General features: G+C 43.9%; 1 protein-coding gene across 1 annotated transcript in view; it reads right to left on the bottom strand.

Annotated features, from left to right (window-relative positions):
- Positions 1-444: 444 nt before the first annotated feature.
- Positions 445-27,177, bottom strand: part of UVRAG (UV radiation resistance associated) — a 52,004-nt gene continuing 25,271 nt past the window's right edge. Inside the window, exons 8-15 of the mRNA XM_044285888.1 lie at positions 26,301-26,427; positions 24,267-24,351; positions 22,762-22,849; positions 16,586-16,646; positions 15,645-15,810; positions 11,755-11,833; positions 5,666-5,757; positions 445-3,364 (exon numbers count right to left, since the gene is read on the bottom strand). Of these exons, the coding sequence (XP_044141823.1) occupies positions 2,668-3,364; positions 5,666-5,757; positions 11,755-11,833; positions 15,645-15,810; positions 16,586-16,646; positions 22,762-22,849; positions 24,267-24,351; positions 26,301-26,427 (1,395 nt within the window). The 3' untranslated portion in view covers positions 445-2,667. The remainder of the gene's footprint in view (positions 3,365-5,665; positions 5,758-11,754; positions 11,834-15,644; positions 15,811-16,585; positions 16,647-22,761; positions 22,850-24,266; positions 24,352-26,300; positions 26,428-27,177) is intronic.

Consider the following 27,177-nt stretch of genomic DNA (forward strand, 5'->3'; position numbering starts at 1 on the left):
CACACAGCGCTGTGTCGCCATGGTTACAGACTACAAAACACACACTGTGTAGTCTGATTGCTCAGTCATGTGTTGCCCTCTTCCATATCAACCCTTTTCAACTGCTTGTAGGTCCCCAAAAGAAGGGGCAAAAACACTGGTAGCAAGTAACTACATGCCAATTAAGGTGGAATGCCCCTTTAAATTGTCAGAATAGTTGGCACCTTCCCCTAGTAGGACCACAGTGGAGAGGTGCTGCAGTGTGGCAGCGTGCAACCATGCATTATACTGTATACTAATACAGAATTTAAATTTTTTTTTGGGGGGAGGGGTTGCCCAACACTCCCAGGATTGCAGATTTCCCCATTATTAAGCCGCGGCACCTGAGGCTACATTTTTACAATGAGGATCTGACCAATGATACCTTAAATGTGACAATCGGCGTGAAGAGAAAGGCGTCAGCTGTACGCAGAATGATGTATGCTTTACTGAATATTTATAGGAAAATAAACCCCCGCTTATAAACCGAGAATATTTCCCATTAACATAAATTAATTTGCCGTATACATATTAATACTGTGCAGCAAAATATTCAACTGGAGAGGAAAAAAAAAATGCCTTACATGTCAATCCATGAATTTAAATAAAAATGAACCTTCTGCAGAAGTAAATTTCATATACCACGAAGTGACACCCAGCACTTCCAGAAAAGATCATAGGTTATTACTTAAAGAGACAGTCCACCTTCACAATGCTCCAATGGATCCAAAATGAAAAATGAAGCAACTTTGTAAATAGTTTGATTAAAAATACCCTACTGTTTTAGGAGCTCCTGTGCAGGGATGTGTCTCCATGGTGACAGACTACAAACAAATCTTACGTAGTCTGATCCCGCAGTCACAACTTTCCTTTACTTCTTACTAAGATATATTTGCTAGGGGGCAGAAGGACGGCAATGTGACTTCAGGAGGTGACTACACAGGATGTGTTTGTAGTCTGTAACCATGGAGACACATAGATCAGCACAGGAGCTGTAGACACAGATGAGTAGACCAGTTTCAATCAAGATTAGGGACGAGCTAACTTGTGGTTCAAGTTCGGCGTGCAAGGTTCGGGTTATCAAAGAATTCTGTTAGGGATTCCACTATAACTTATGGTCCGTGGTAGCGGAATCTATAACGGAATTCTTAGAGAACCCGAACCTTATACGCCGAACTTGAAACACAAGTTCGCTCGTCCCTAATCAAGATTCTTTACTTTTCATTTTAGATACATTACAATAAGGCGGATCTTACTTGTAAAGGGGCACACCCCGTTAAATTCAGAAGGGAGGAAAAAAGTTTGAGCATACAAGTCCTTCATATACTTACATTCAATTCTGGAAAAGCTGGATGACAATCAACATGGCTGCCAATTGCTGCTTACCCACAAGGCTGTTACTCAGCTTACTGGACTCCGGAATAGCAAAGGCCAGCCATACTGGTTGTCACCCAGCGTTCCCACAGTGACTTCAATTACCTGTGATTTTTATTGTAGGTGTAGAAGCAAAAAACATATGCTGGAAAAAAAACCTCACTATAATAATTCCTGATAATTCACGGCTTACAAATTTCTAGCTACATGCTAAATATGGTACAAAAAAAATATAAAAAATCTGCATGAACATGCATGCAGATGTGACTAGTCCTAAGGCGGGTGGTGAGGAGGAGATTAAATCAAATCGATAAAGTTTGGGTAACAAAAAAAAAAAATAATTAAAAAACATTTCCTCCTATAAATTTATGGTCCAGATCAGGATACAGCAAAGGCCATGCACAGAGTCAGCTACCCTCAGTCGGCTACATGGATGAAGCACGGCCAAACTTAAAGGGGATGTCCACATTCACAACCATTTTTTATTTTTTTAAATGTCTTCAATGGATTCCACATAAAAAAAAAAAAAAAAAAGAAACAATTATGCAAACAGTCTTGGTTAAAAATTAAATAAAATAAAAAAAAAAATCTCCTACCGTGTTGTGTATACAGTTCATAAACAGGTCAATAAGTCTCCATGGTTACAGACTACAAACAACCTGTGTAGTCTGATCCTGCAGTCAAGTGCTACTCCACTCGTCATACCAAATGTATAGTAACAAGAGGCAGGGACCGGATGGAAGGGAAAAGGACTGCAGGATCAGACTACACAGGGTTTGTTTGCTGTCTGTTACCATGGAGACACACAGGTCTGCAAAGGAGCTGCATACACAAAACGATTGGAAATTTTTAACAGACTATTTTGAAAAATCGGCCTCATTTCTCATTTTAGAAAGACTGAAGAATATAAAAAAAAAAATGGCTGTGAAGACAATACATGGCCTCTAAAGGGGTTGTACAACAGGTTTAACTTTTCCTAAGAAACAGCGCCACTCTGGTCCATGGGCTGTGTCTGGTATTGCAGCTCTGCACCATTTACATAAGTACAAGATCAAAGTCAAGAGCGGCACTACTTCAGAAAACAAGTGCTGTACGACTCCTTTAAAATAAAATAAAAAAATAGCACAAAATATATTTTTTTTAAGTAAATTGTGGCCCACGCAGCGGCAGTGAAACTTGGATTTACGCTGAAATCCACAACAATTGAATGCTTTTCGTTGCCAGATACAAAGGATAACGATGTGCAAAGACAAATCTTCTGCGGATGTTGCTTGTTTATTTATCTGAACTCTTCCGCGGTCTGCGGAAACTAGACATGTTCTCGTTCAGCGCGTAAATTCTACGGGAGAATTCCTCAAACTCTCCCAGGACTTGATCGTCGCACTCCACGGCCACGGCGCGGTCCACCGGAATGCTGTTAAACGCTTCAAACTGATCCCTTGAGGTGAAGTCTGAGGCTTCCGTGCCAAGAATCTCCTCGGCCTGTTCCACGGCGCAGTGCAGGTCGTTGCTGAGGGAGGGGTGCACGCCGCAGGGAGCGCCTTCGCTTACAAATTCCATGCTTTCGTTCGGCAAAAAAATTCCGTTCACCGCACAGGAGTCCAAGAAGGGCTCGGTCTGGCTGAGCCCGTGGCTTTCTGTGATCGCAATGCTATCGCCGTTAAGGCTCTCGCAAAAATCCTCGCGAGTGTTGCCCTTGGACGCGTCGATGCTGGCGTCCAGTGAGGAGCTGAGATGACCCTTGTCGGCCGGAGTTGCTGGGACTAGTATTGCAATGGGCTCCGCCACCGCCATCTTGTAGCTGGGGGGAGGCGTTCTGTATTGGGTTTTTTCGTTCTCCGAGCTGGCACGCTTTCGAGGTCCTTTCTCTGGTGTTGGGGTCCGACTGGAAAACCCAAATTCGTGACTTCCAAACGCGGAGCTGGCCGGCCTCTTTGGAACGGGAATTGCACTTGAAGTGTGATGTCTGTCACTGGTGGAGGATACAAGAGAAAGATAAATGACCGGGGGAATAACACAGCGTAAAATAAGAATGGCGCATACAAAAATCGTATCCAGTCTAGACAACCATCCTAAACACTTCAGAGCAGCGCACAACTCTCCCCTGTCCTGATCATTTGTCACAATGTATCAGTGCAAGTAAAATGTATATCAGTCTAGTGTCCAGGCTGTTCATATCACAGCTGAGAAACACCAACAGCACAATGAGTGCAGCTCTGGAGTATAATACAGGATATAACTCAGGATCAGTACAGGATAAGTAATGTATGTACACAGTGACTGCACCAGCAGAATAGTGAGCGCAGCTCTGGAGTATAATACAGGATGTAACTCAGGATCAGTACAGGATAAGTAATGCAATGTATGTACACAGTGACTGCACCAGCAGAATAGTGAGTGCAGCTCTGGAGTATAATACAGGATGTAACTCAGGATCAGTACAGGATAAGTAATGTAATGTATGTACACAGTGACTGCACCAGCAGAATAGTGAGTGCAGCTCTGGAGTATAATACAGGATGTAACTCAGGATCAGTACAGGATAAGTAATGTAATGTACACAGTGACTGCACCAGCAGAATAGGGAGTGCAGCTCTAGAGTATAATATAGGATCAGTACAGGATAAGGAATGGGAGGGAAAGGATGCAAATGAGCTTTTAACAAGCTCTGCCACTAATGCCACCAGATGTAAGGCAGCTATCCTATAAGTCAATGTTCAGCTCTTAAAATTTGGACTTGGATATTAAATAAGCCAGCACCTCATCTGCAGACAGCAGTTTCGGGGTGATTGCCCATCAGTGCAGAGCAGAGAGTACTGGCTTAGGCTACTTTCACACTTGCGGCAGAGATCCGGCAAGCAGCTCCGTCGCTGGAACTGCATGCCGGATCAGGCAAAATGTATGCTAACTGATGGCATTAGTAAGGCCTCTTTCACACTTGCGTTGTTAGGATCCGGCGTGCACTTCCGTTGCCGGAAGTGCCCGCCGGATCCGTAACACCGAAAGACTGATCAGTTTTCAAAATGCGTTCAGTGTTACTATGGCAGCCAGGACGCTATTAAAGTCCTGGTTGCCATAGTAGTAGTGGGGAGCGGGGGAGCAGTATACTTACCGCCCGTGCGGCTCTCGGGGCGCTCCAGAATGACGTCAGAGCGCCCCATGCGCATGGATGACATGATCCATGCGATCACGTCATCCATGCGCGTGGGGCGCCCTGACGTCACTCTGAAGCGCCCCGGGAGCCGCACGGACGGCAAGTATACTGCTCCCCCGCTCCCCACTACACTTTACCATGGCTGCCAGGACTTTAGCGTCCTGGCAGCCATGGTAACCATTCAGAAAAAGCTAAACGTCGGATCCGGTAATGCGCCGAAACAACGTTTAGCTTAAGGCCGGATCCGGAATAATGCCTTTCAATGGGTTTTAATTCTGGATACGGCCTTGCGGCAAGGATTTTTGGCCGGAGCAAAAAGCGCGGCATGCTGCAGTATTTTCTCCGGTCAAAAAACGTTCCGGTCCTGAACTGAAGACATCCTGAACGGATTTCTCTCCATTCAGAATGCAGGGGGATAATCCTGATCAGGATTTTTCCGGCATAGAGCCCCGACGACGGAACTCTATGCCGGAAAAGAAATACGCAAGTGTGAAAGAGCCCTAAGACTGATCAGGATCCTGATCAGTCTTAAAAATGCCTGATCAGTTGAAAAAATGCATTGAAATGCCGGATCCGTCTTTCCGGTGTCATCCGGCAAAACGGATCCGGCATTTATTTTTTTCACCTTTTTTTCAGTCTGCGCATGCGCAGACCGGAAGGACGGATCCGGCACTAATACATTCCTATGGGGAAAAAATGCCGGCATTCAGGCAAGTCTTCAGTTTTTTTCGCCGGAGATAAAACCGTAGCATGCTGCGGTTTTCTCTTTTGCCTGAAAAGTCAAAACGACTGAACTGAAGACATCCTGATACAAACTGAACGGATTACTCTCCATTCAGAATGCATGGGGATAAAACTGATCAGTTCTTTTCCGGTATAGAGCCCCTGTGACGGAACTCTATGCCGGAAAAGAAAAACGCAAGTGTGAAAGTACCCTAAAATGGGTGAGAGACCTGTGTCCCGGTCAGGGGGAACTAACTTTCCTTAGGAAGAGAGCACCTTAATCAGAGTTATCTTCGATCCTGTGACGGACATTACTGGCGCCCGTCGCCTGGGTGCACAGTAAGTAGACCCGTCAGTCACAACGCTGGTTACCGCCCCACACACCTCGCCACTTACCATCTGACCAAGAGGCCATGCTCCAGAAACGTCTTCAGGTTGGGGAGAGTCTGTCGCAAGTCTGTGGTCCCCAGGGAATGTTGGTATCTTAGCTGAAAGAGAAAGGAGATGACGTTCTGGTCACTTCTTATAATACGGATATTTCGATTCTTAGAACGAAGAGAAAACAGTAGCAAACACGTAATTAAATGCGTTCCTACCATATAGAAAGCCCATTCTATGTGGCCCCTGATGTGAGGCGGGGGGCATCCTCTCTCCACCACAGAGTAGGAGGCTAACATAAAGATCACGGAAGGCGATGACGGCCCGAAATAGGAGTGTTTAAAGAACAGTCCCATCCTGCCATGACTTTACACTCAGTAGGGGTCTCTGGGACCCCCAACATTCTTTTAAATGAAGGGGCCACATCCCCTCCACAGCTGTGCAGAATGGTCCTATCCATGGAAATAACCCTTTAACCATCTCTGGAAAGGGGTCCCATTTTAGCCTTCGGTACAGGGTCCCATCCCCCTTATGTCAACCTTTGACTCAGACTGGGCTTTTTCAACCTAAAATGCTAAGAATAAGGCATCAGTGCAGGAGCGGAGATGTCTGTCTATTGCCTTAAGTCATCTATTGCTCCCTGTTATAAGCCAGGGGAGGCGGACATTAGGCCGAGGGTCAGGAAGTTCAGAAAACTCTCTGGTTCGGGTCTCATCTCTCCAGAACCTACACTGCATCCATACATGTGACTGGTACCAGCCATTCCTTTGATAACGCTGCTACTCTGCCGACCATTTCCGGGCTACTGGCCCTTTAAATAGTTCAGTAAGGTCGCTGACTGCTCCAATGAGTGATGCTGGGTGCCGTCGTCTCATATGTTCCCACCGAGTCCTCTACGTAATGGCTGCTGGCATCACATGGAAGTGATAAAATGTTCTGTGGGATGAAGCATTTATGGCCGCTGCTAAAACACAGATTACGGAATAATACACGGGATATTTATAATGGACGGGCGGAGCGCCACTGAAAGATACATAAATTACATCTAAAGCCATCTATTCGGTGCCCAGGTTTTACCCGACTGACCCCGAGCACTACCCTTGAATCTTTAGGTATAAATTGTGCAAAATGAAAAATGGAAACAGTGGAACAAGACCTAATTTTTGTGGCATAGGACTGCCGTTTGGCGATTGGTGGGTACCAGCGCTATTAGCGATCAGCTGATTGAAGGAGCCATGGCGAGCACCACTTCATTATTTACCAGGCACAGCGCCATATATGTTGTAGTGGTTGTGCCTAGTAATGCAGCTCTCTGCAGTCTTGTCCCATTCAAGTGAACGGGAGTGAGCTGCAATACCAAGCACAGCCACTAGGCAATGTACAGCGCTGTGCCTAGCAACCAATGAATGGGAACACCGCAGCACGACGGCCTGCGACGCTCCGCTGCGCTCCCTCGCTGAAAGCATCCAGTTTGACACCGCCTGCAGACAATCACTGGTGACTGGCTCCCTTTACATCGTGACAAATTGTCACATAATGCAAGGAGATCTGGTCACTAACGCCGCGAGCAGGCAGTGATTGGCTGCAGGTGTTAAACTGGATGTTCTCAGCGAGGGAGTGCAGTATCGATGTTCGGCAACCCCCTACACCCCATTGTTGCACAACCCTTTTAAAGTCTGGTTAAAATCCTTTATGGTCCTATTACAAACTCATTGCAAGCATGCAACCGTTTTTCTAACATACCTGCAGGGCTCTATTTCTTTTAGTACAGACTTTGGACCTGCTTATAAAAAATCTCAGCTGCCTACTGCTACCACTAGGGGGAGACAATCTGTAGACAATGGCTTCTATAGAATCGATTAGGCCTCTTTCACACTTGCGTTGTTCGGATCCGTCGTGTACTCCATTTGCCGGAATTACACGCCGGATCCGAAAAAACGCAAGTGAACTGAAAGCATTTGAAGACGGATCCGTCTATTAAAGTCCTGGTTGCCATAGTAGTAGTGGGGAGCGGGGGAGCAGTATACTTACCGTCCGTGCGGCTCCCGGGGCGCTCCAGAATGACGTCAGAGCGACCCATGCGCATTGATGACGTTTCCATGCGATCACGTCATCCATGCGCTTGGGGTGCCATGACGTCACCATGGAGCGCCTCGGAAGCCGCACGGACGGTAAGCATACTGCTCCCCCGCTCCCCACTACACTTTACCATGGCTGCCAGGACTTTAGCGTCCTGGCAGCCATGGTAACCATTCAGAAAAAGCTAAATGTCGGATCCGGCAATGCGCCGAAACGACGTTTAGCTTAAGGCCGGATCCGGATTAATGCCTTTCAATGGGCATTAATTCCGGATCCGGCCTTGCGGCAAGTCTTCAGGATTTTTGGCCGGAGCAAAAAGCGCAGCATGCTGCAGTATTTTCTCCGGCCAAAAAACGTTCCGGTCCTGAACTGAAGACATCCTGATGCATCCTGAACGGATTTCACTCCATTCAGAATGCATTAGGATAAAACTGATCAGGATTCTTCCGGCATAGAGCCCCGACGACGGAACTCTATGCTGGAAGAAAAGAACGCAGGTGTGAAAGAGCCCTTAGACAATATGTAAACATCGCCCCCTAGTGGTGGCTGATTTCTCAGAAGAAATAAAATAAAAATAAAAATCTAAATTCCATGGCATGGACACGTCTGAATTTCAAAATCATTTTTAATGTAAACTGCTAAGTGAGCGAAGCCTAAACTATTGGGATTACAGCTCCGACCCGCCAGATAACGTTACATTAATAGAAGCATTTTCTAGACGTCTCATGGCCCGCAGAGCACAGGAATATAATGTCCTGAAGGGGGAATAAAACCCACAGTGGAATTTATACGGTGCGTTTCGTCCGCGCGCAGCTCGCCGTTTAATAGACATCTCGAGGGGGACAAGTGAAGCGCTGCCAGCGTTTAAGGGAGACGCTTCGCTTTATTGCCACCTTTTACTACAAATCGTTCCCATCTTCCAGACAGTAAAAAACGTCTCTGGATGACACGAGGATGGGGAGGCTTGATCAAAACCACCGCGCCCGAGATGCCTCCTCCCTGAGGCCAGACTAGGGGAACGGACCTTGTAAGAAATCAAACAACAAAAATCACGGCTCCTTTCCCAGCACCAGGCCACAGAGAGGACAGAGACGATCATTTAAAGGGGAGATCAACCCTTAGTGGTCACAAGATGACATCAGTAGACCTCCTCCAACACAACCCCTTTATGAAAGGGCGATCAGCTTATTGGTGCAGGTCCCGCTCCTGGTGAAGTAGTGACCAGTCGGGCATTTCCTAAGAGGCACCTACTGTGGTGGAAATGAGAAGTCTCAAACAATGCCAAAGGGATGCAAATCTGCAGTAGCAGGCTATTCAGACAATGCATATGCATAACTGATCTTGAGGACCTCTATACGGAAAACAGCAGTAGTAGCTCTTCCTTCTTTCGTGGCAACTAGATCCCTGTTCAAATCTCTAGCAAAAAATTGAGACAGATTTATTTTTTTTTCTTTGAAAACACTGCAGTGGAGACGTTATTATACACACATGCGAGCGGCAGAGGATGGACTTCACAGCTCCGTGACTCTCCCATGCACGTCTCGGCCGCAGTCTATATTCCAGGCTTCATTTCTCTTCAGGGAGAGATAGAACGTGATGGTTGCTCGGGAAAAGGCAGCAGAGGCCAAGAAAACCTGAGCTTTACTACTCCACCCCCGGCACATAAAAGACGTCCAAGACCAGAGTTCTGGATCTGTCCAACGCGTTTTATATAATAAAGTACAGCGGGGGACACAGGGAGAAGTACGTAAACTCATAGGCTTGGTTCACACGGACGTTGCGGGAAAATGCACGATTTTTCCCCGCGAGTGCAAAGCGTTTTAATGCGTTTTGCACGCGTGTGAGAAGTTCGGGTTAGGTGTTGTGTAAATTTTATTATTTTCCCTTATAACATGGTTATAAAAGGGAAAATAATAGCATTCTTAATACAGAATGCTAAGTCGATTGGAGGGGTTAAAAAAAAAAAAAAAAAAAGCTGCAAACTCAAGTAACTGCAGAAATTACCTACTTCCTCTGTGTACAGAATAGAGGCAGCAGCATCAGATTGAAGCTCTAGTAGCAAAAGGCGTTCGCTACTTCCACCTTAAAATGCATATAGGCAGTAGCAAAAATAAAAAAATTTGACTCACCTAATCCACTTGTTTGCGAAGCACGGCTTGTCTTCATTCTTCTTCAATGACCTTGGAGGAAAAGGACCTTTGATGACATGACTGCGCTCATCACATGGCCCATCACCATGAAGGTCTTTTTCCTCCCAGGTCATCGAAGAAGAAGTCGGGCTTCGCGAACAAGTGGATGAGGAGAGTTTAATTTTCTTATTTTTGCTATTGCCTATATGCATTTTAAGAAGAAAGTAGCGAACGCCTTTTGCTACTTGAGCTTTAATCTGATGCTGCTGCCTCTATTCTTTACACAGAGGAATTAGGTAATTTCTGCAGTTACTTGAGTTTGCAGCTTTTTTACAAAATTATAAAAGGAGGAAGCAGCCAACGTCTCTGCTACTTTAATTTTGAGTATTGCTACTGCCTGTATGCATTATAAGGAGGAAGCAGCTAACTTCTCCACCTCCTCTAGTTTACAGTTCTTGCTGCCTCCATATTCCTTACATAGGAGGAAGTAGCTAACATCTCCTGCAGCTCAAGCTTTGAGTTTTCTGCCGACTCTGCTCCTTACATAAAGGAAGAGAGAAGACAAACACTGAAAAACAACTGTCTTGCCTATGGGTCTACAGCCAATGTCTGACACCTGGACATCCAACAATTAGCCACTAGATCTATTACATGGATGCCATAAACATGCAATGGCAAGGTCCTTAAACAGGTAAAGTCGTTGAAAACCCGTCAGTCTTCTGACAGCACAATAGCCTGGACTGACGCTGCTGTGGAAAACTGAAGTCAGAAGACAAGTAGATCCCTGTATCCTTCAGCTCTACCATCTACCTTCATGGGTTCATGGAAAGGTTACTCCATGACGTCTGCTGCAGCCGTCTTACAGGTGTGGAGATCTCCTTACCGGCCCCATGAATTGGTAACTGAAGGGGAGAATTGTCTGAAACAAAATGTCCTACTTGTCAGAGTATCAGAGGATGTCAGGACAGAAACCGTCCAAGACAAACACAATTTGTCACACGCTGCTCTGCAAAACTTCTCATCACAGACTTATTAGAAGAACAGCTCTGTCTACACGGCTATTAAAGGGAACGTCAAACCATTAGGTGACAACCGGTGTATTATTATTATGTCATTACAGAGGTCAGAGCTCAGCTTTCCTGACACAAAGCTCCAAATCCTCTGAGTAGATAAAGCTTTACATGATAACATTCTGTCACTAGAGGCAGTTTACTGTATAATCTTTACACAGCGCATTCATATTCACTGCCGTGAGCTCCCCCTACTGGTGGCTGTCAGAATATTACAATGAATCCCTACGTCTAGGCAGGAGATTTGAAGCTCTGTATCATAGAACTGGACTACAGAAAGCAATAAAATTAAAAAATAAATAACCACAAAATGTTGAGTCTAAAAACAACTACCTAAAGGGGGTTGTCTGGAAAGGCATCAAGATAGCCTCTGGAGACTCCTATAATATCCAGAGGATGGGGGTTGCCTCTGTTTCTACAGCTACTTGGGAGGGTGAGGGGTGGGCAGGGTCTTGCTACTCTTCGGGCTGGCGCTGCAGTCACTTCAGTGATTAGGTGCATCATCAGGCTGCTCAGCCATAACAGAGAAACATATCATCATCACATATTGTACAGCAGAGGACCTGATCTACAATATAGTCCAGGAGAAACCGGACATGAAATATACAGCCAGGCTGAGCAGTCTTACAGCACCCTTCTTCAAAATGGAGTGACTGCATCACCAGTGTCAGAGCAGTGTAGCGAGGACCCCCTCCTATTTTCCCAAGCACCTGTAGAAATGGAAGCAACCCGTCCTACTTGTATTCTAGGACAGGCTGTCGGAGGCCATCGTCATACATTGCCGGAGAACCCATTTATTATAATATAAGGTAATAACAGCAGAACAAACCTGAGCTATGTTCTTGTTGAGAAGGTAGACGCCGTAGTCAAACTGAAGCTTCTCACCTCCTTTTGGATATAACGGAAACCTGCACAAGAACGAGTTAAAAATAGTAGTTATATTCTTGTACAGAGGAAGCAGTATTATAGTAGTTATATTCTTGTATATAGGGGGCAGTATTATAGTAGTTAGATTCTTGTACAGAGGAGGCAGTATTATAGTAGTTATATTCTTGTACATATGAACAGTATTATAGTAGTTATATTCTTGTACATATGAACAGTATTATAGTAGTTATATTCTTGTACATAGGAGGCAGTATTATAGTAGTTATATTCTTGTACATAGGAGGCAGTATTATAGTAGTTATATTCTTGTACATATGAACAGTATTATAGTAGTTATATTCTTGTACATAGGAGGCAGTATTATAGTAGTTATATTCTTGTACATAGGAGGCAGTATTATAGTAGTTATATTCTTGTACAGAGGAAGCAGTATTATAGTAGTTATATTCTTGTACAGAGGAGGCAGTATTATAGTAGTTATATTCTTGTACATAGGAGGCAGTATTATAGTAGTTATATTCTTGTACATATGAACAGTATTATAGTAGTTATATTCTTGTACATATGAACAGTATTATAGTAGTTATATTCTTGTACATAGGAGGCAGTATTATAGTAGTTATATTCTTGTACATAGGAGGCAGTATTATAGTAGTTATAGTCTTGTACATAGGAGGCAGTATTATAGTAGTTATATTCTTGTATATAGGAGCAGTATTATAGTAGTTATATTCTTGTACAGAGGAAGCAGTATTATAGTAGTTATATTCTTGTACAGAGGAGGCAGTATTATAGTAGTTATATTCTTGTACATAGGAGGCAGTATTATAGTAGTTATATTCTTGTACATATGAACAGTATTATAGTAGTTATATTCTTGTACATATGAACAGTATTATAGTAGTTATATTCTTGTACATAGGAGGCAGTATTATAGTAGTTATATTCTTGTACATAGGAGGCAGTATTATAGTAGTTATAGTCTTGTACATAGGAGGCAGTATTATAGTAGTTATATTCTTGTATATAGGAGCAGTATTATAGTAGTTATATCCTTGTACATAGGGGCAGTATTATAGTAGTTATATTCTTGTACATAGGAGCAGTATTATAGTAGTTATATTCTTGTATATAGGAGGGAGTATTATAGTAGTTATATTCTTGTACATAGGAGGCAGTATTATAGTAGTTATATTCTTGTACATAGGAGCAGTATTACAGTAGTCATATTCTTGTACATAGGAGGCAGTATTATAGGAGTTATATTCTTGTACATAGGAGGCAGTATTATAGGAGTTATATTCTTGTACATAGGAGGCAGTATTATAGTAGTTATATTCTTGTACATAGGAGGCAGTATTATAGTAGTCATATTCTTGTACATAGGAGGCAGTATTATAGTAATCATATTCTTGTACATAGGAGCAGTATTATAGTAATCATATTCTTGTACATAGGAGGCAGTATTATAGTAGTCATATTCTTGTACATAGGAGGCAGTATTATAGTAGTTATATTCTTGTACATAGGAGGCAGTATTATAGTAGTCATATTCTTGTACATAGGAGGCAGTATTATAGTAATCATATTCTTGTACATAGGAGGCAGTATTATAGTAGTCATATTCTTGTACATAGGAGGCAGTATTATAGTAGTTATATTCTTGTACATAGGAGCAGTATTATAGTAGTTATATTCTTGTACATAGGAGCAGTATTATAGTAGTTATATTCTTGTACATAGGAGCAGTATTATAGTAGTTATATTCTTGTACAAAGGGTTTCTTTTGTCCTCATCTCTGGTCCTGATAAGTTATAAATCCGCTCTGAGGAGGACTATTCTCACAATGAAGATCTCCATGTATTCTGCCTCCATCTGCCTTTGCAGCTCAAAACTAAAGATCAGCTTTTTGTTTTTCAAAAACTGCTGTTATTTTTTGGTGGAACGTGTCCTGTAACCTTTACTTCTGAGGCAATCAGTAATTTCCTCATCTGACATTAACTTTATTTTGTAGAAAAAAAAAATTACAAAAATTTAAAAAAAAAAAATCTAGATAAAACCCACAGTAAATACATATAAATGTTAACAGCCGTCTAAGTACTGGACAATCATAAAAAAAATAATAGATCCGTCATGCCGAGAGTTCAGCCAGAGAGAGATGCAGCCAAACCGCTGGATGAAGTGGATGCCTGGGATTCTTGGAATAAGCTGCATTTCTAGAACTATCAGAGAACAGCCACTTGTATGTCGATGGCCACAAGGACAGCAACCATACAGCACCGGCAGAGTTATGGCTCTCATCGGGGCACAGCGGATGGCGGGGACACGGGCAGTGTCTTGGGAGCCCTGTAGCTGTTGTGAGAGCAATCTGTACCACGGTGTAAAGGGAGGGCACATCATCACTGGAGGAAGCCATCATGCTGGCCTGAAGTAGATGAAAAAGCTGGGGGAAATGGACTACAAAGAAGACGTCACTTACCTGCAAATCATTGGATGTTAAAGGGGTTTTATCACTTCAGCAAACAACATGTATTATGTAGAGAAAGTTATTACAAGGCACTTACTAATGTATTGCGATTGTCCATATTGTCTCCTTTGCTGGCTGGATTCATTTTTCCATAACATTATACACTGCTTGTTTCCATGGTTACAGACCACCCTGCAATCCATCAGTGGTGGTTGTGCTTGCACAATATAGAAAAAATCACTAGCTTATGTGTACGCCTGCAATCTCGGCCACCAGAGTGGCTGGCACTTTTTCCTATAGTGTGCAAGCACAGCCACTGCCGATGGATTGAAGGGTGGTCTGTAACCATGGAAACGAGCAGTGAATAATGTGATGGAAAAACGAAACCAGCCAGCAAAGGAGGCCGCATGGATAATAACAATACATTATTAAGTGGCTTGTATTCACTTTTTTTTACCCGATATATGCCATTTGCTGAGGTGACACAACCCCTTTAAATGTATTTTTTTCTGCTGCTCAGTCCCCTATTTATCTGCCTGGTATGTGGTGGTAATTACTGGTCACGATAAATTTTTTGAAGATGCAATTAAAAGGGCAAAGAGGTGTATGAAAAAAAAAAAAATAAAAATCTTCATATCCTACTTACTATCCTGCCATTAAAAGGGCATCTCTACCTAATGGTCAGATCTAAGACGTGAGAGGCAAGAAGAGATCATCTTATCGATCAGTTTTCTACATTTCCCTTGCTGAGTACTCAGTGACCTTACACATTTATGGGTTGGATACGGCCCCATGCTGGACCAACTACCAATGATCAGACATGTCCACCATAAAAATAAAATAAATAAAAAAAGTAAAAAATTATTTTTAGCCAGCATTTCACAATCCAGAAAGTCTGATAATCCAGGTTTTCCAGCACAGAACTCCAATATGACAAGGAATTTCTTTTTTGTTAACTTTTTTTTTTTTTTTTTTGCTTTAAAAAAAAAAAAAAAACTTTCCAAAACTTTTATAATACATTTTTATTTATTTTTCTTTTGCGGGAATGTTTCCTTCAGTTCTTCTCACGCCCGCTGACATCTGGGCTGCACATTAATGTATATTAATTACATTCTTCTTTCTCCTCCTTCACTGAGGTCTGAGGATATGAAGGGCTATAAATGACACTTGACCCAACTGCTACATAAACCTTTGGGGTTTGCAAAATTTTCACAATCTGAGCAGCAAAAAGACTAATTTCACCGAAATTCTGAAAGCTGTGAACAATTGAAAGGAATTGAAACTGGAATACCCCTTTAAAATTCTGAATTGTGCTGAAATTCCACCTGCATAACAGACACCCGTGTCCTTTATAAGTCACTCACTCTCGCTCCTTCTCCGTCAGTTTGTCGTTGATATTGTCTTTGATTGCAGATCTGGAGCCCTTATGGAGAATGGGATATCGCAGTGGTGCTTGTAGGAAGAAGGAAATCATAGATACCAGATGAGCCGTGTAGCCCAGCGCCACAGCCACGCTGCCATCATCTTTAGCTGCAAAACAATAATTTATACCCAAAATGTGACAAGTCTGACAATACAAAAGTAATATTTTGCATTAAAATCAGTCCGTATCTGAAAATCACTGCACTGTTCACATTCTAGTTAGTTACATCCTGTATTATACTCCAGAGCTGCACTCACTATTCTGCTGGTGGAGTCACTGTGTACATACATTACTTATCCTGTACTGATCCTGAGTTACATCCTGTATTATACTCCAGAGCTGCACTCACTATTCTGCTGGTGCAGTCACTGTGTACATACATTACATTACTTATCCTGTACTGATCCCGAGTTACATCCTGCATTATACTCCAGAGCTGCACTCACTATTCTGCTGGTGCAGTCACTGTACATTACTTATCCTGTACTAAGCTTGAGTTACATCCTGCATTATACTCCAGAGCTGAACTCACTATTCTGCTGGTGCAGTCACTGTGTACATACATTACATATCCTGTACTGATCCTGAGTTACATCCTGTATTATACTCCAGAGCTGAACTCACTATTCTGCTGGTGGAGTCACTGTGTACATACATTACATTACTTATCCTGTACTGATCCTGAGTTACATCCTGTATTATACTCCAGAGCTGAACTCTAGCTCGACTGCTCCTCCCAGCTCTGAAGATCAGAATGTCCAAAACAACAAAAAAAAAAAAAAAAAAAAAAATTATATATATATATATATATATATATATATATATATATATATATATATATATATATAAATGAGAGATTACATAGAAAAATAGTAAAAGTACCTTGAAAATCCTCTGAATTTGGTAATTTCACCCCACATATAAAGTAATCTTTTAGTTCAAGCTGTAGAGACATGAAGGTGTTGGGACAAACTATTAGTTTCATCAAAAGTAAATGCTGTCAGACGAGCTGGAAAATATATTTTAAGCAGCTATTCAGGAGTAGAAAAACATGGCTGCAGACTTAGAAAAACAGCGCCACACCTGTCCTCAGGTTGCATGCTGTACTGCAGCCCCATTCACTTCAACAGAGCCAAGCTACAATACCAGAGAAAAACTGGACAGCTGTGGCGCTGTTTCTGGAAGGCTGTAGTGCAGGCATGGCCAACCTGAGGCTCTCCAGCTGTTGCAAAACTACAACTCCCAGCATGCTTAGACTGCCTACAGCTATAAGCCTGAAGCAGGGCATGGTGGGAGTTGTAGTTTTACAACAGCTGGAGAGCCGCAGGTTGGCCATGCCTGGTGTAGTGATACGTTTTGTTTTTTTAAACCTGAACATCTGGTAATATTACCTTAAAAAGTGAGGCTATGGGGGAAAAAGTGGTCTATGACCACCGACAATCACGACGAATACAAGTCACTAACGGGTGAAAGTGTCTGTTCTGTTCCAGTATCTTGCATTGTGTATTGGTATGCTCCTCTCCCCCCCCCCCCCCCCCCCCCCAGGCTTCTAGTTAGTTTAGCCTAGCCCAGGGATGGGCAAACTGCGGCTCTCCAGCTGTTGTAAAACTACAAATCCCAGTATTCCCAAGTCTGTCTACAGCTATCAGCCTACAGCAGGGCATGATGGGATTTGTAGTTTTGGCCTGGCCTAGCCACTCCCTGTTTTCCCAGTGATGCCTTGCTCATAGTGTGCTCAGCTTTCGAAACGCCACAGTAAAAGAATTGCCTTAGTACTCTCCTTCTCTTGCTAAGGATAGAATATCCTCCTCCAAGTAATAAGATATCATTAGTCTCCTGCTTGCTGCAGTGGAAGGTAATTGCACCGCTTGTGTAAGACTTTTTCATCATATCCTGCTCTGCACTGCATTCACTGAGGATCGCAGAAGCTTCTAGCAATTGCAGTTTTCATACAGGCAAAGAACTGCATTCAGCCCTGTTTTCTGAAGCAAATATCATCTGCCTGCAATCAAGTTACTGGGCAGAGCCCATCATATTGATACATTGCAAGGCTTAACTCAAACACCGCCTGCAGTAGGAGGTCATGTGACTGCCTTTCTGGCTCCCGGTCAACAGTGTAAGCTATCAAAAGACTGAACTACCACTAAGAGGTAGCTGCTGTGTTACAAATGGAAATGGAAGACACAGCTAAGGCTACTTTCACACTAGCGTGATTTGAATCCGGCGTTCAATTCCGACACCGGAACTGCCCGCCGGATCCGGAAAAACGTGTGAAAACTGATTACATTTGAATCCTGATCAGGCTTTCGATCACAATGGAAAAATGCATTGGAAAAAACGGATCCGCCATTTATGGACTAACTTTTTTTTCCTATTTTTTGGGTTTACCATGCAAAAGCCGGATCAGTTTTGACTGAACACACAGCCCCGGATCCGGCGTTAATGCAAGTCAATGTTAAAAAAGCCTGATCAGGCGTTCAGTCAAAGTGTTCAGGATTTTTGGCCGGAGGTAAAAATACTGCATGCTACGTTTTTCTGAAAAGCCTGATCAGTCAAAAAGACTGAACAGAAGACACCCTGATGCATCCTGAGGGACGGACTCTCCATTCAGAATGCATTAGGATAAAACTGATCAGTTCTTTTCCGGATTTGAGCCCCTAGGACGGAACTCAGCGCCGGAAAAGAAAAAACGCTAGTGTGAAAGTACCCTAAAAAGAATTTCCAGGCCCTCATTAAAAATGAAAGAGGCCCTCCTAACTAACAAAATTTAGATATGTAATCATTTGTCCAGTTTGTGGGAAAAGACTAAACAATGTATGGATGCAGCACATGGATCAGGCTAAAATGAAGATCAACTAAAGGCCATGTGTACAAAATTGAATAAGACCTATGAATGTTATAAGAGACTGTCTGAAAAATATTCTTCCCTGTTATCAAGTCTCGGGACTTCATCCTAGAATAAAAGACCCACACTGCACTTAATGATGAAAGATATAGCAGATTAGTGGCAGTCAATTCAATGCTAGAGGACAAGATATCATACAATATGAAACTGCGTCCCGCCATTCTAACTTTTTAAGGCACTCCAAGGCTTCATCCAGTTCCTCGAAATCTATTGCTCAGTTCTCATCGCTAAGGTCTCTTTTACAGCACTCTTCGCTGAGTAACTCACTGGTGTTAGCACGCGCAAAAGCGGAAGCAGCGAAGGTACAAGCTCACTGCATTAGAAACAAAGCAGCCATTAAGGCACAAGTTGCAGAGACACAAGCCCAACCTCAAGCTAATCAAGCAGCTATACAGGCTCAAGCGACCAAAGCCAAGGCTGAAGCTGAGTTGGGAGGTCCTTCAGAAGGAAAGGGAAGAAGCAGTAGCCATGGCTGAACTCAAGAGTTCTAGAAGAAGCTGCTGAAGAAGAAGCTTATCATCCCATGTCCAAGATATCTAATGACTCAGAAAGGCGTACCCTGCAATTCATCCTAAACAAAAGCAAAGTTAACGCATGTGCACCAGAAGATTCGGCCTCTGCACGCCAGCCTGCTGAACTCATGCGAGTAGAAAAAGAGGCTGTCGATAAGTATACCATTGACCCCAGTCCAGTGGACATTTCTTTTTCTTTAAAAACCTCTGGCACCTTACATAGTATTTCAGGCGCCATTAGAGACAAAGGCGCTTCAAGCTCATCAAATCACATTAAACCCTCATGAAACTAGTTGCATAGCGACCAAGATTACCAGATGTGAAGCCTTCACTTACACTCAACCCAGCTGCCACTCCATTCCATCTTCCAACCCCCAAACATAGGGTATCAGATGGTGCCAATAACACCAGCGAGGGAGAAGTTCCCAACGCCATGATGCAGGAAAGAAATGATGCATCAGAAATAGCCAAGTACCTCACCCTCAGTGACCTCATCAGTACTAGCCTTACGAACGTTGATGATCGCCCAGAGAATTATAGAAGTTGGAAGGCCACCTTCAAGACTAGAGTTCAAACCCTTAGTGTTCCTATGCAAGAACTTGACTTTCTAATTAGATGGCTAGGTCCATGGTTGTCAAACTATGTTAAGAGACTCAAAACTGTTCATATCTAGGAACCAGTCAAAGGCCTTCGTCTCGCATGGGAAAGATTAGAGCATACAGCGGCCTTTCCACCATTTTCATTCTTCTGTAAGTTCATCAAGGACTTAGCTAGAGCCAAAAACGATCCGAGCTTCAACACCTTGAGGACCAACATCTTTGGCTCTACTAAACAGACACGAGACTTTCAGTCCCAGACAGAGAAACCCTAAAGGTTTAATTTCCGTAAAAAAAGACAGGGGTTGTGCCCACTTAACGCAGCCACATTCATTGGAAACGAAAGCCCTAAGGAACCCGATCATCATTGCCCTATCCATGATAAACCACATCCTTTAAGGAAGTGCCGTGTCTTCATAGGAAAGTCCTTTGAAAAACGTAAGGAGTTCCTAAGGAGTCGTAATATCTGCTTCAGATGCTGTGCATCCACAGAGCATTTCACCAGAGACTGTGAGGTTCCAGTCAAGTGTTCTGAAAGTAATAGTGATCTACATGTGTACGCCGTTCACCCAGGACCAATCAGGTGGAACCTAGAACCAGTTAGCTGGCGCAAGTCACACCCAGATGCACAAAGGTATGCGGAGAAGGACTTGTGTGCGGTAAGTCTTGTTCCAAAATTTGCCTCGTGGATATGTTTCCTATAGCACAACCAGAGAAGACCATAAGAACGTATGCTATTCTAGATGACCAAAGTAATCGTTCCCTAGCTAGCCCTAAGTTCTTTGATCTGTTCAGGATAGAGTGAGAAACTACATCCTACACCCTAGGAACATGCTCTGGTCTTGTGACAACCTCAGGAAGAAGAGCTAATGGGTTTCACTTTGAAGCCCATCAAAGGAGATAAGTAACTCGCTCTTCCAACCCTTATTGAGTGTGACGAATTGCCGGACGGAAGGGATGAGATTACCACACCTGAAGCCGCACAGCATCAACCTCATCTCAGGAACATAGCCAAAGAGATTCCTCACCTTGATAGCCATGCCAAGATCTTACTCCTTCTAGGTAGAGACATTCTCGAGGCTCATAAGGTCCTTGAACGTCGGAATGGCCCTTTTAATGCTCCATATACCCAGAAACTTAGTGGGTTGGGTCATCGTGGGGGATGTATGTCTGGACAGAAACCGCAGACCCTGCCAAGTACACTCCTTCAGAACGGACATATTAAAAGGGGGCCCCAGTGTGTGTGAATATCACCCGGGGTGTTCAGGCAGCAGAGCTTCATATTACAGCCCGACCCCCCCTGGAGCAACCAGCAAAGCCCTGCAAATATACCTTAGACCCTGCAGGACATGATGGACCGAAGAGACGGTATCTGGAGTATATTCCCACAGTCCCGGCTCCTGGACTCAGGTCCCACAAATACGTCATCGATCATTCCAAACCTTCCACAGACATGGAGTATGACCCCATGGTGAACTACTCTGCCAGGCTCCTCAGCAAGGAGAAACCTGACAAGGCGACCAAAAAAGCCAGGCCCATAGTCAAGGAGAAGACCATACAGCCGCTAAGAGAAGTAGAACCCATAGTCAAGGTGAAGGCCAAACAGCTTCTACTGAAAGAAGTAGAACCTATAGTCCGAGTGAAGGCCATACAGCCTGTTCTAAAAGGAGTAGAACGTCTAAGATAATGGTGGAATCTAAATGTTCTTCTGACTTGGATCCTCCATCTCCAGATGTAAATGAAGGAGGAGACATTGTTGCACAGTACGATGTTGACAATGCTGGAAACTCCTTGAAGTCATTTAAAAAACTAGACAAAGATCTAAAGCCAAAATCCGGGAAGAGTGAGCGTATAAAAGAGCACAACCTTGATAAGTTTCGGTGGAAGCAGGTACAACATCTCGCCAGTCAGTTCTGGAAAAAGGTGGAGAAGAGAGTACCTCTGCCTCTTGTAAGAACGTAGAAGGTGGCAAAAACCAAGGCCTAATTTAAAGGAAGATTTTGTTCAGTTAAGAGACAAACAAGTTGATAGTCTCGACTGGCCTACTGGACTTATTACTAAAGTAGTTTCCAGTTCGGATAGGAAGGTTCGTAAGGTGGAAGTAAGAACCGTGAGAGGTGGAGTAATAAAGACCTTCTTCTGCCCTGTTACTCATGTCTGCAGAATTTCAATGTTGAGATCCCTTCTACCAAAGATGCTCAACATATTCTAAGACTGTTTCCAGTACCAGCTCTATGGCGCAAACTGAAGACTTATCCTTTTTTAATTTGAATAAGGTTCATTGTATGGTATCTACAGATACCAGACGGGGAGTGTTCTGTTCCAGTATCTTGCATTATGTATTGGTATGCTTCCCCCCCCCCCCCCCCCCCCTGCGGTTTTCAGGCTTCTAGTTAGTTTAGCCTAGCCACTCCCTGTTTTCCCAGCGATTTCTTGGAGTTAGGAGTTTATTGTTGGCATAATTCTTTTACCATCCGGATTACCCTGCAATATCTTGTAATAGAATCTCCGGATTAAAAGGCTACTTGATTAACGCCTGGGTGTCTGATGCGTAAGCTGTAAGTGGAGAAAGTCAAATTCAACAAGTCACTCCTGTGCGCATAGAGGTTGCTCTACACAGGTGCGTGATTGTATATAGCCGACTTTCGAAACGCCACAGTGTCAGTCTTTGGAGCACCATGCATTAAAGCATTACACAGACTTACTTCAGTGTAAACTATGTAATGATTTTTTCCCCCTGCGGGGGTGCTATAGGGAGGTGCAACAGAAGTATACAAACCCTCATCTCAAGGAAGTGACCACCAGTCAGCCTCTCCCCAGGCCCCAACAGCAGATAACGGGGGCCAATAGACTGTAGTCAATGGCAAAGCAAGGGGGCCATTCTTTATAGTGGGTGGCACAAAGGGGGGGGCCATTCTTTATAGTGGGTGGCACAAAGGGGGGGCCATTCTTTATAGTGGGTGGCACAAAGGGGGGGCCATTCTGTGGACATAATTCTCCCCATCGTATGAATGTAGCCTAAGGAAAACAAGTTCTACCCCTCACCGCATCTACGGGATAGATGTAGGAAAGCTCAGAGAGAAGTTGCCGGCAGCGGATGGTCAGCTGTGCATTCGTCTTCAGGAACGACTCCCTGGAAGAATAAAACAAAATCTAAAAATATAATATTCTGCAGACACACAATATAACCAGCCCAGAAACAGAATGAGCATTTATAGGAAATATCAAAAATTTTTATGATTACTTCTGTTTAATGAAAACTGTTAAACTGCCTCAGCAGCCCCGTCATCGGACCACTCTGGGGCCCCTGTGATGCCTTGGACAGTCCATCTACAAACCACAGGCCCTGGTGGTCACATCAACAAAAGAAGACGCCATCCAATTGCTTGATTCCCTAGAGATGCTGCAATCCATATTAAATTACAGGGTTAAAAAGTGGTGATCGGCACTTTGTCTGACCCTCATCGTTGCTGCAGGGCCATCAACCACATCCCCTGTGGGTGACAACAGGTTCCTGAGCAATATTAGACAGTTTCTGCTTTTCTCATAAGGTCGCAATGTTCTGCAGTTTTGAAAAAAAAATTAAAAATCTGTGGCGGTCCCAGAGGTCAGACCGCAGCGATCATAAAGTAATGGCGTACCCGAGCTATAGGTCTTCACTTTACACAATGGGAATACTTCTTTAAATAACTGCCCTCACCTGTCACTGCCCTCCGGCTCCAACGCCTTTCCTGCAGTCCCCACTAAGGCAGAAATGGGATGTGTCGTCCACATGCATGTCACTGCTGGTGGCCAACGACCACAGCGGTGACGTGTGCAGGCACGGCCTATGACTGATGTCACCACAGAAGACTCTGATGGGCCATTACCAGATAAGCGTGTAGACGCCACGTCACACTTCCAGAGGTGGAGGATGAGAAGGAGCCAGAGCGGAGACTGCTGTATTTTTTCTAACCTCTTGGTCTTGGAGCCCCTTTAATACCGCACAGAGCTCTCTGTTATCAGCCCAGTATTAACAAGTGCCTGCAGTAAATGGAACCGATGATCGTTTCCACGTTTTCAGGAACCCATAAGAAACAACCGCCCAGTTTGCCGCCCTCTGACATCAGCCCTGCTAAGACAGAAAGGTTTGATAGGACCAAGTGAAAAGGATTTCTCACGCGCATTAACATTTATGGTATATCGCTAGGATAAGTGACAACTGTCTGACATATGCGAGTCCCACCTCTGGGACCTGCTCCTACCTCTAGAACGGGCCCTCACTATGAAGGAAGAGCAGTCGTGCATGCGGCCACTGTCAATCCACTGCTATGGGAGCTCAGAAAACAGCCGCATGTCGGCTCAGCGACTTCCGGCAGTCCCGTGGCGGTGAATATGGAGAATGCCAGGCTTTTGCGGTGGCTGCTCTCCCCATTCCGGAGATATGAGCAGGTCCTTAAGATGGGACCCTGCACCTATTTGACACTGATGGCGCATCCTAACAATAGGTCATAAATGTAGTGATGTGACGGACGTGGTGGATATAAAAGATGGAATCTGACGGCAATCACCTCTTCGCCGTACACTCCTTTCTTAACTCGTTGAGGGACTCGCTTCTCTTCTGCAGCTTCTCCCGCTGAGAGTTAAATTTATTACCTGCAAGAAAAACACAGGATGAGGTTACGAGGTGTCCGGGTTTTGTCTTTTTTTGGTCCCTCTGTGTGTAGAGGTGGGGGGAGGGTGTTATAGTTAACGGAGGGGATTTTTATTTATTTTTTCTTCTTCCACTTCATGGGCACAACACTGTGGCTCAGTGGTCAGCAATGGTGCCTTGTAGCGCTGGGGTCCTAGGTTCGAATCCGACCAAGGCCAACATGCATGGAGTTTGTATGTTCTCCCCATGTTTGCGTGGGTTTCCTCCAAGTACTCCGGTTTCCTCCCACACGCCAAAGACAAACTGATAGGGACCTTAGATTGTAAGCCCCATTGGGGACAGTTGGATGATAATGTCTGTAAAGCGCTGCGGAGTATAGTAGTGATATAGAAGAAGTGCATAAAATAAATAGAAAAGAAAAAAAAAAAAAGTCTCGAGCCGCTCTGATATGTGGTCTTCTGGAAGTCCCTACTAATCCAGGGAAAACTGTGCTAAAATATCGCGCTACAGGAACAGTTAGAAGTCACGGTTAACCCCTTTTTTTAAGTTTTTTTTTTCTTTCCTGCCTTTATTTTTCTGCAGTCCCGTAGCAGTATGAGGGCTTGTTGTTTGCAGGACAAGTTGTACTTTCAAATGGCTCCATTTAAGGCCCCATGCACATGACCGTATGTATTTTGTGGTCCGCAAAAAATACGGACGACGTCCGTATGCATTCCTTATTTTGCGGAACGGAACAGATGGCCCCTTATAGAACAGTACTATCCTTGTCCGTAATGCGGACAATAGTAGGACATGTTCTATTTTTTTGCGGAACGGAATGCACACAAAATACCTTCCGTTTTTTTGGCGGACCCATTGAAATGAATCGTTCCGCATACAGTCCGCAAAAAACGTGACTGACACGGAAAGAAAATACGTTCGTGTGCATGAGGCTTAGTATTGTATCTAATGAAGTAGGAAGCTGGAGAAAAAAAAAAATTCCAAAATCTGGTGGAGTTGGGGAAAAAAAGAAACACAATTCTGCCATAGTTTTATGGTTTTGTTTTTATGGCATTCACTACGAGATAAAACTGACCTGTTCCCTTCGGTCTCCAGGTCAGTACAATTAGAGTGATACAACATTTATATAGTTTTTTTCATTTTGAGGTATGTATGACTTTTTGGTCAATTTTTTATTACATTTTTTGGAGAGGTGAAATGATGAAAAAAAAAAAAAAAAAAAAAAAGGCAAATTGGCCATTTGGATTTTTTTTCTGTTACACTGTTCGCTGTACAGAATAAATATTTTTATATTATGGACATTTTTGGTATATTCTAATCCAATGCTGCCACCTGAAGGCCTACATTGGAATATACCTGTAAAAGGCATAGGAGCCTCAGCATGCTCCGGCCTTTCACAGACAATGCACGGCGTCCCTGATCACCACGTGGAGGAGCCGTTCCAGGCCTGGAAACACATAGCTTAGCTTCTGACCAAGGCATCAGTGAAGATGCCAATCGCAGACAATAGCCCTGGGTGTCTGCTGCGGAGCAAGCACCATCTTTAAAGACCCGACATGTGACGTACTATTATGTCACGTCAGGAAAGGGTTAAAGGGGTTGTGGCATCTCAAGCATCGGTGGCATATCGCTAGGGTATTCCACCTATGTCTGTCAGCTGCAGGGACTTCTGGGCCATGCATCCAGCTCTAGAACGGAGCCCACAAAGCGGACAGCGCACCGCACATGGACAGCCGCCCTCCATTCATTTCTACAAGACTTTGTGTCAGGATCCCACAAATCATTTATTTTTAGGCTTTATGTTCCTGGGGTTTCAAAGTACCCAGAATCAAGAACATTGTGGGAGTCTGAAGTCACGGATCCAGCAGATCAGATCTTCCGAGATGTTGAAAGACCATTTTTTGCTGAATTAAGTTTTGAAAGACACATGACGCATTTCAGTTTTACTCACGTTTAGCATTCAGGGCGTTTCGTTCCTTATGGAGTTGCTCCACCTCCCGACCCAAAGCCTTCTTCTGTCTCTCCAGCTCGTCCTGAAGCACCAGGATTTTCAGTCGTAAACACTCGCTCTCCTTTTTCTGCATAAAAACCATTAGACGACCGGGGTCAGCGCATGGAGTAATGTCATGGTGTCTCATGGTAACAACATCAATATTGGACTGGTGGGGGTCTGAGTCCTGGACCCCACTGATCAGATGTTTGAAGAGGCCTCCTCACTGCATACCAAGCATAGCACCATGCACTGTACAGCAGCTGTGCTTGGAACTGCAGCACTGAGCTGTACAATGGTCATGTGACATCACAGGAGTCCAGACAAGAGACTGCAGCACCAGTAGCAGATCAGAGGGATTGCCAGGAGTCAGATCCCCGCCAATTAGATATTCCTTTCCTGTGGATAGACCTTCAATTTTTAAGTGCCGGAAAACACCTTTAGTGGGTTCTTCTGACTTCAGGTGTTTGAGGCCACCACTAGAGGGAACTAAAGGACTCACCGAATACAGATTATACACAGAACTCCATAATCAGCTCCCCCTAGTGGTAGTGAAATGTTACTCTTCAGGTCTTTGCAGGGGATTTGTATTAGCAAAATAAAACCCCAATCTCTTTATTAAGAAATTACTCATAAAGATGCGCCAAAGTTAAAAAATGGATAACCATTTCAGGTTTACTTCTGAGGATGGTTAAGTTTACTGGTGTCTGTTAGGGTGCTACAGGCACAGGGTACAATCCCTACTCAAATGGGGCCCCACTTTTAAAGGGGTTTCGATGTCCTATCTTCAGGAAAGGTCATCAATATCTGATTGGCGGGGGTCCAACTCCCAGTACTC

Source organism: Bufo gargarizans, chromosome 3, assembly GCF_014858855.1.
Source record: "Bufo gargarizans isolate SCDJY-AF-19 chromosome 3, ASM1485885v1, whole genome shotgun sequence".
NCBI lineage: Eukaryota > Metazoa > Chordata > Amphibia > Anura > Bufonidae > Bufo > Bufo gargarizans.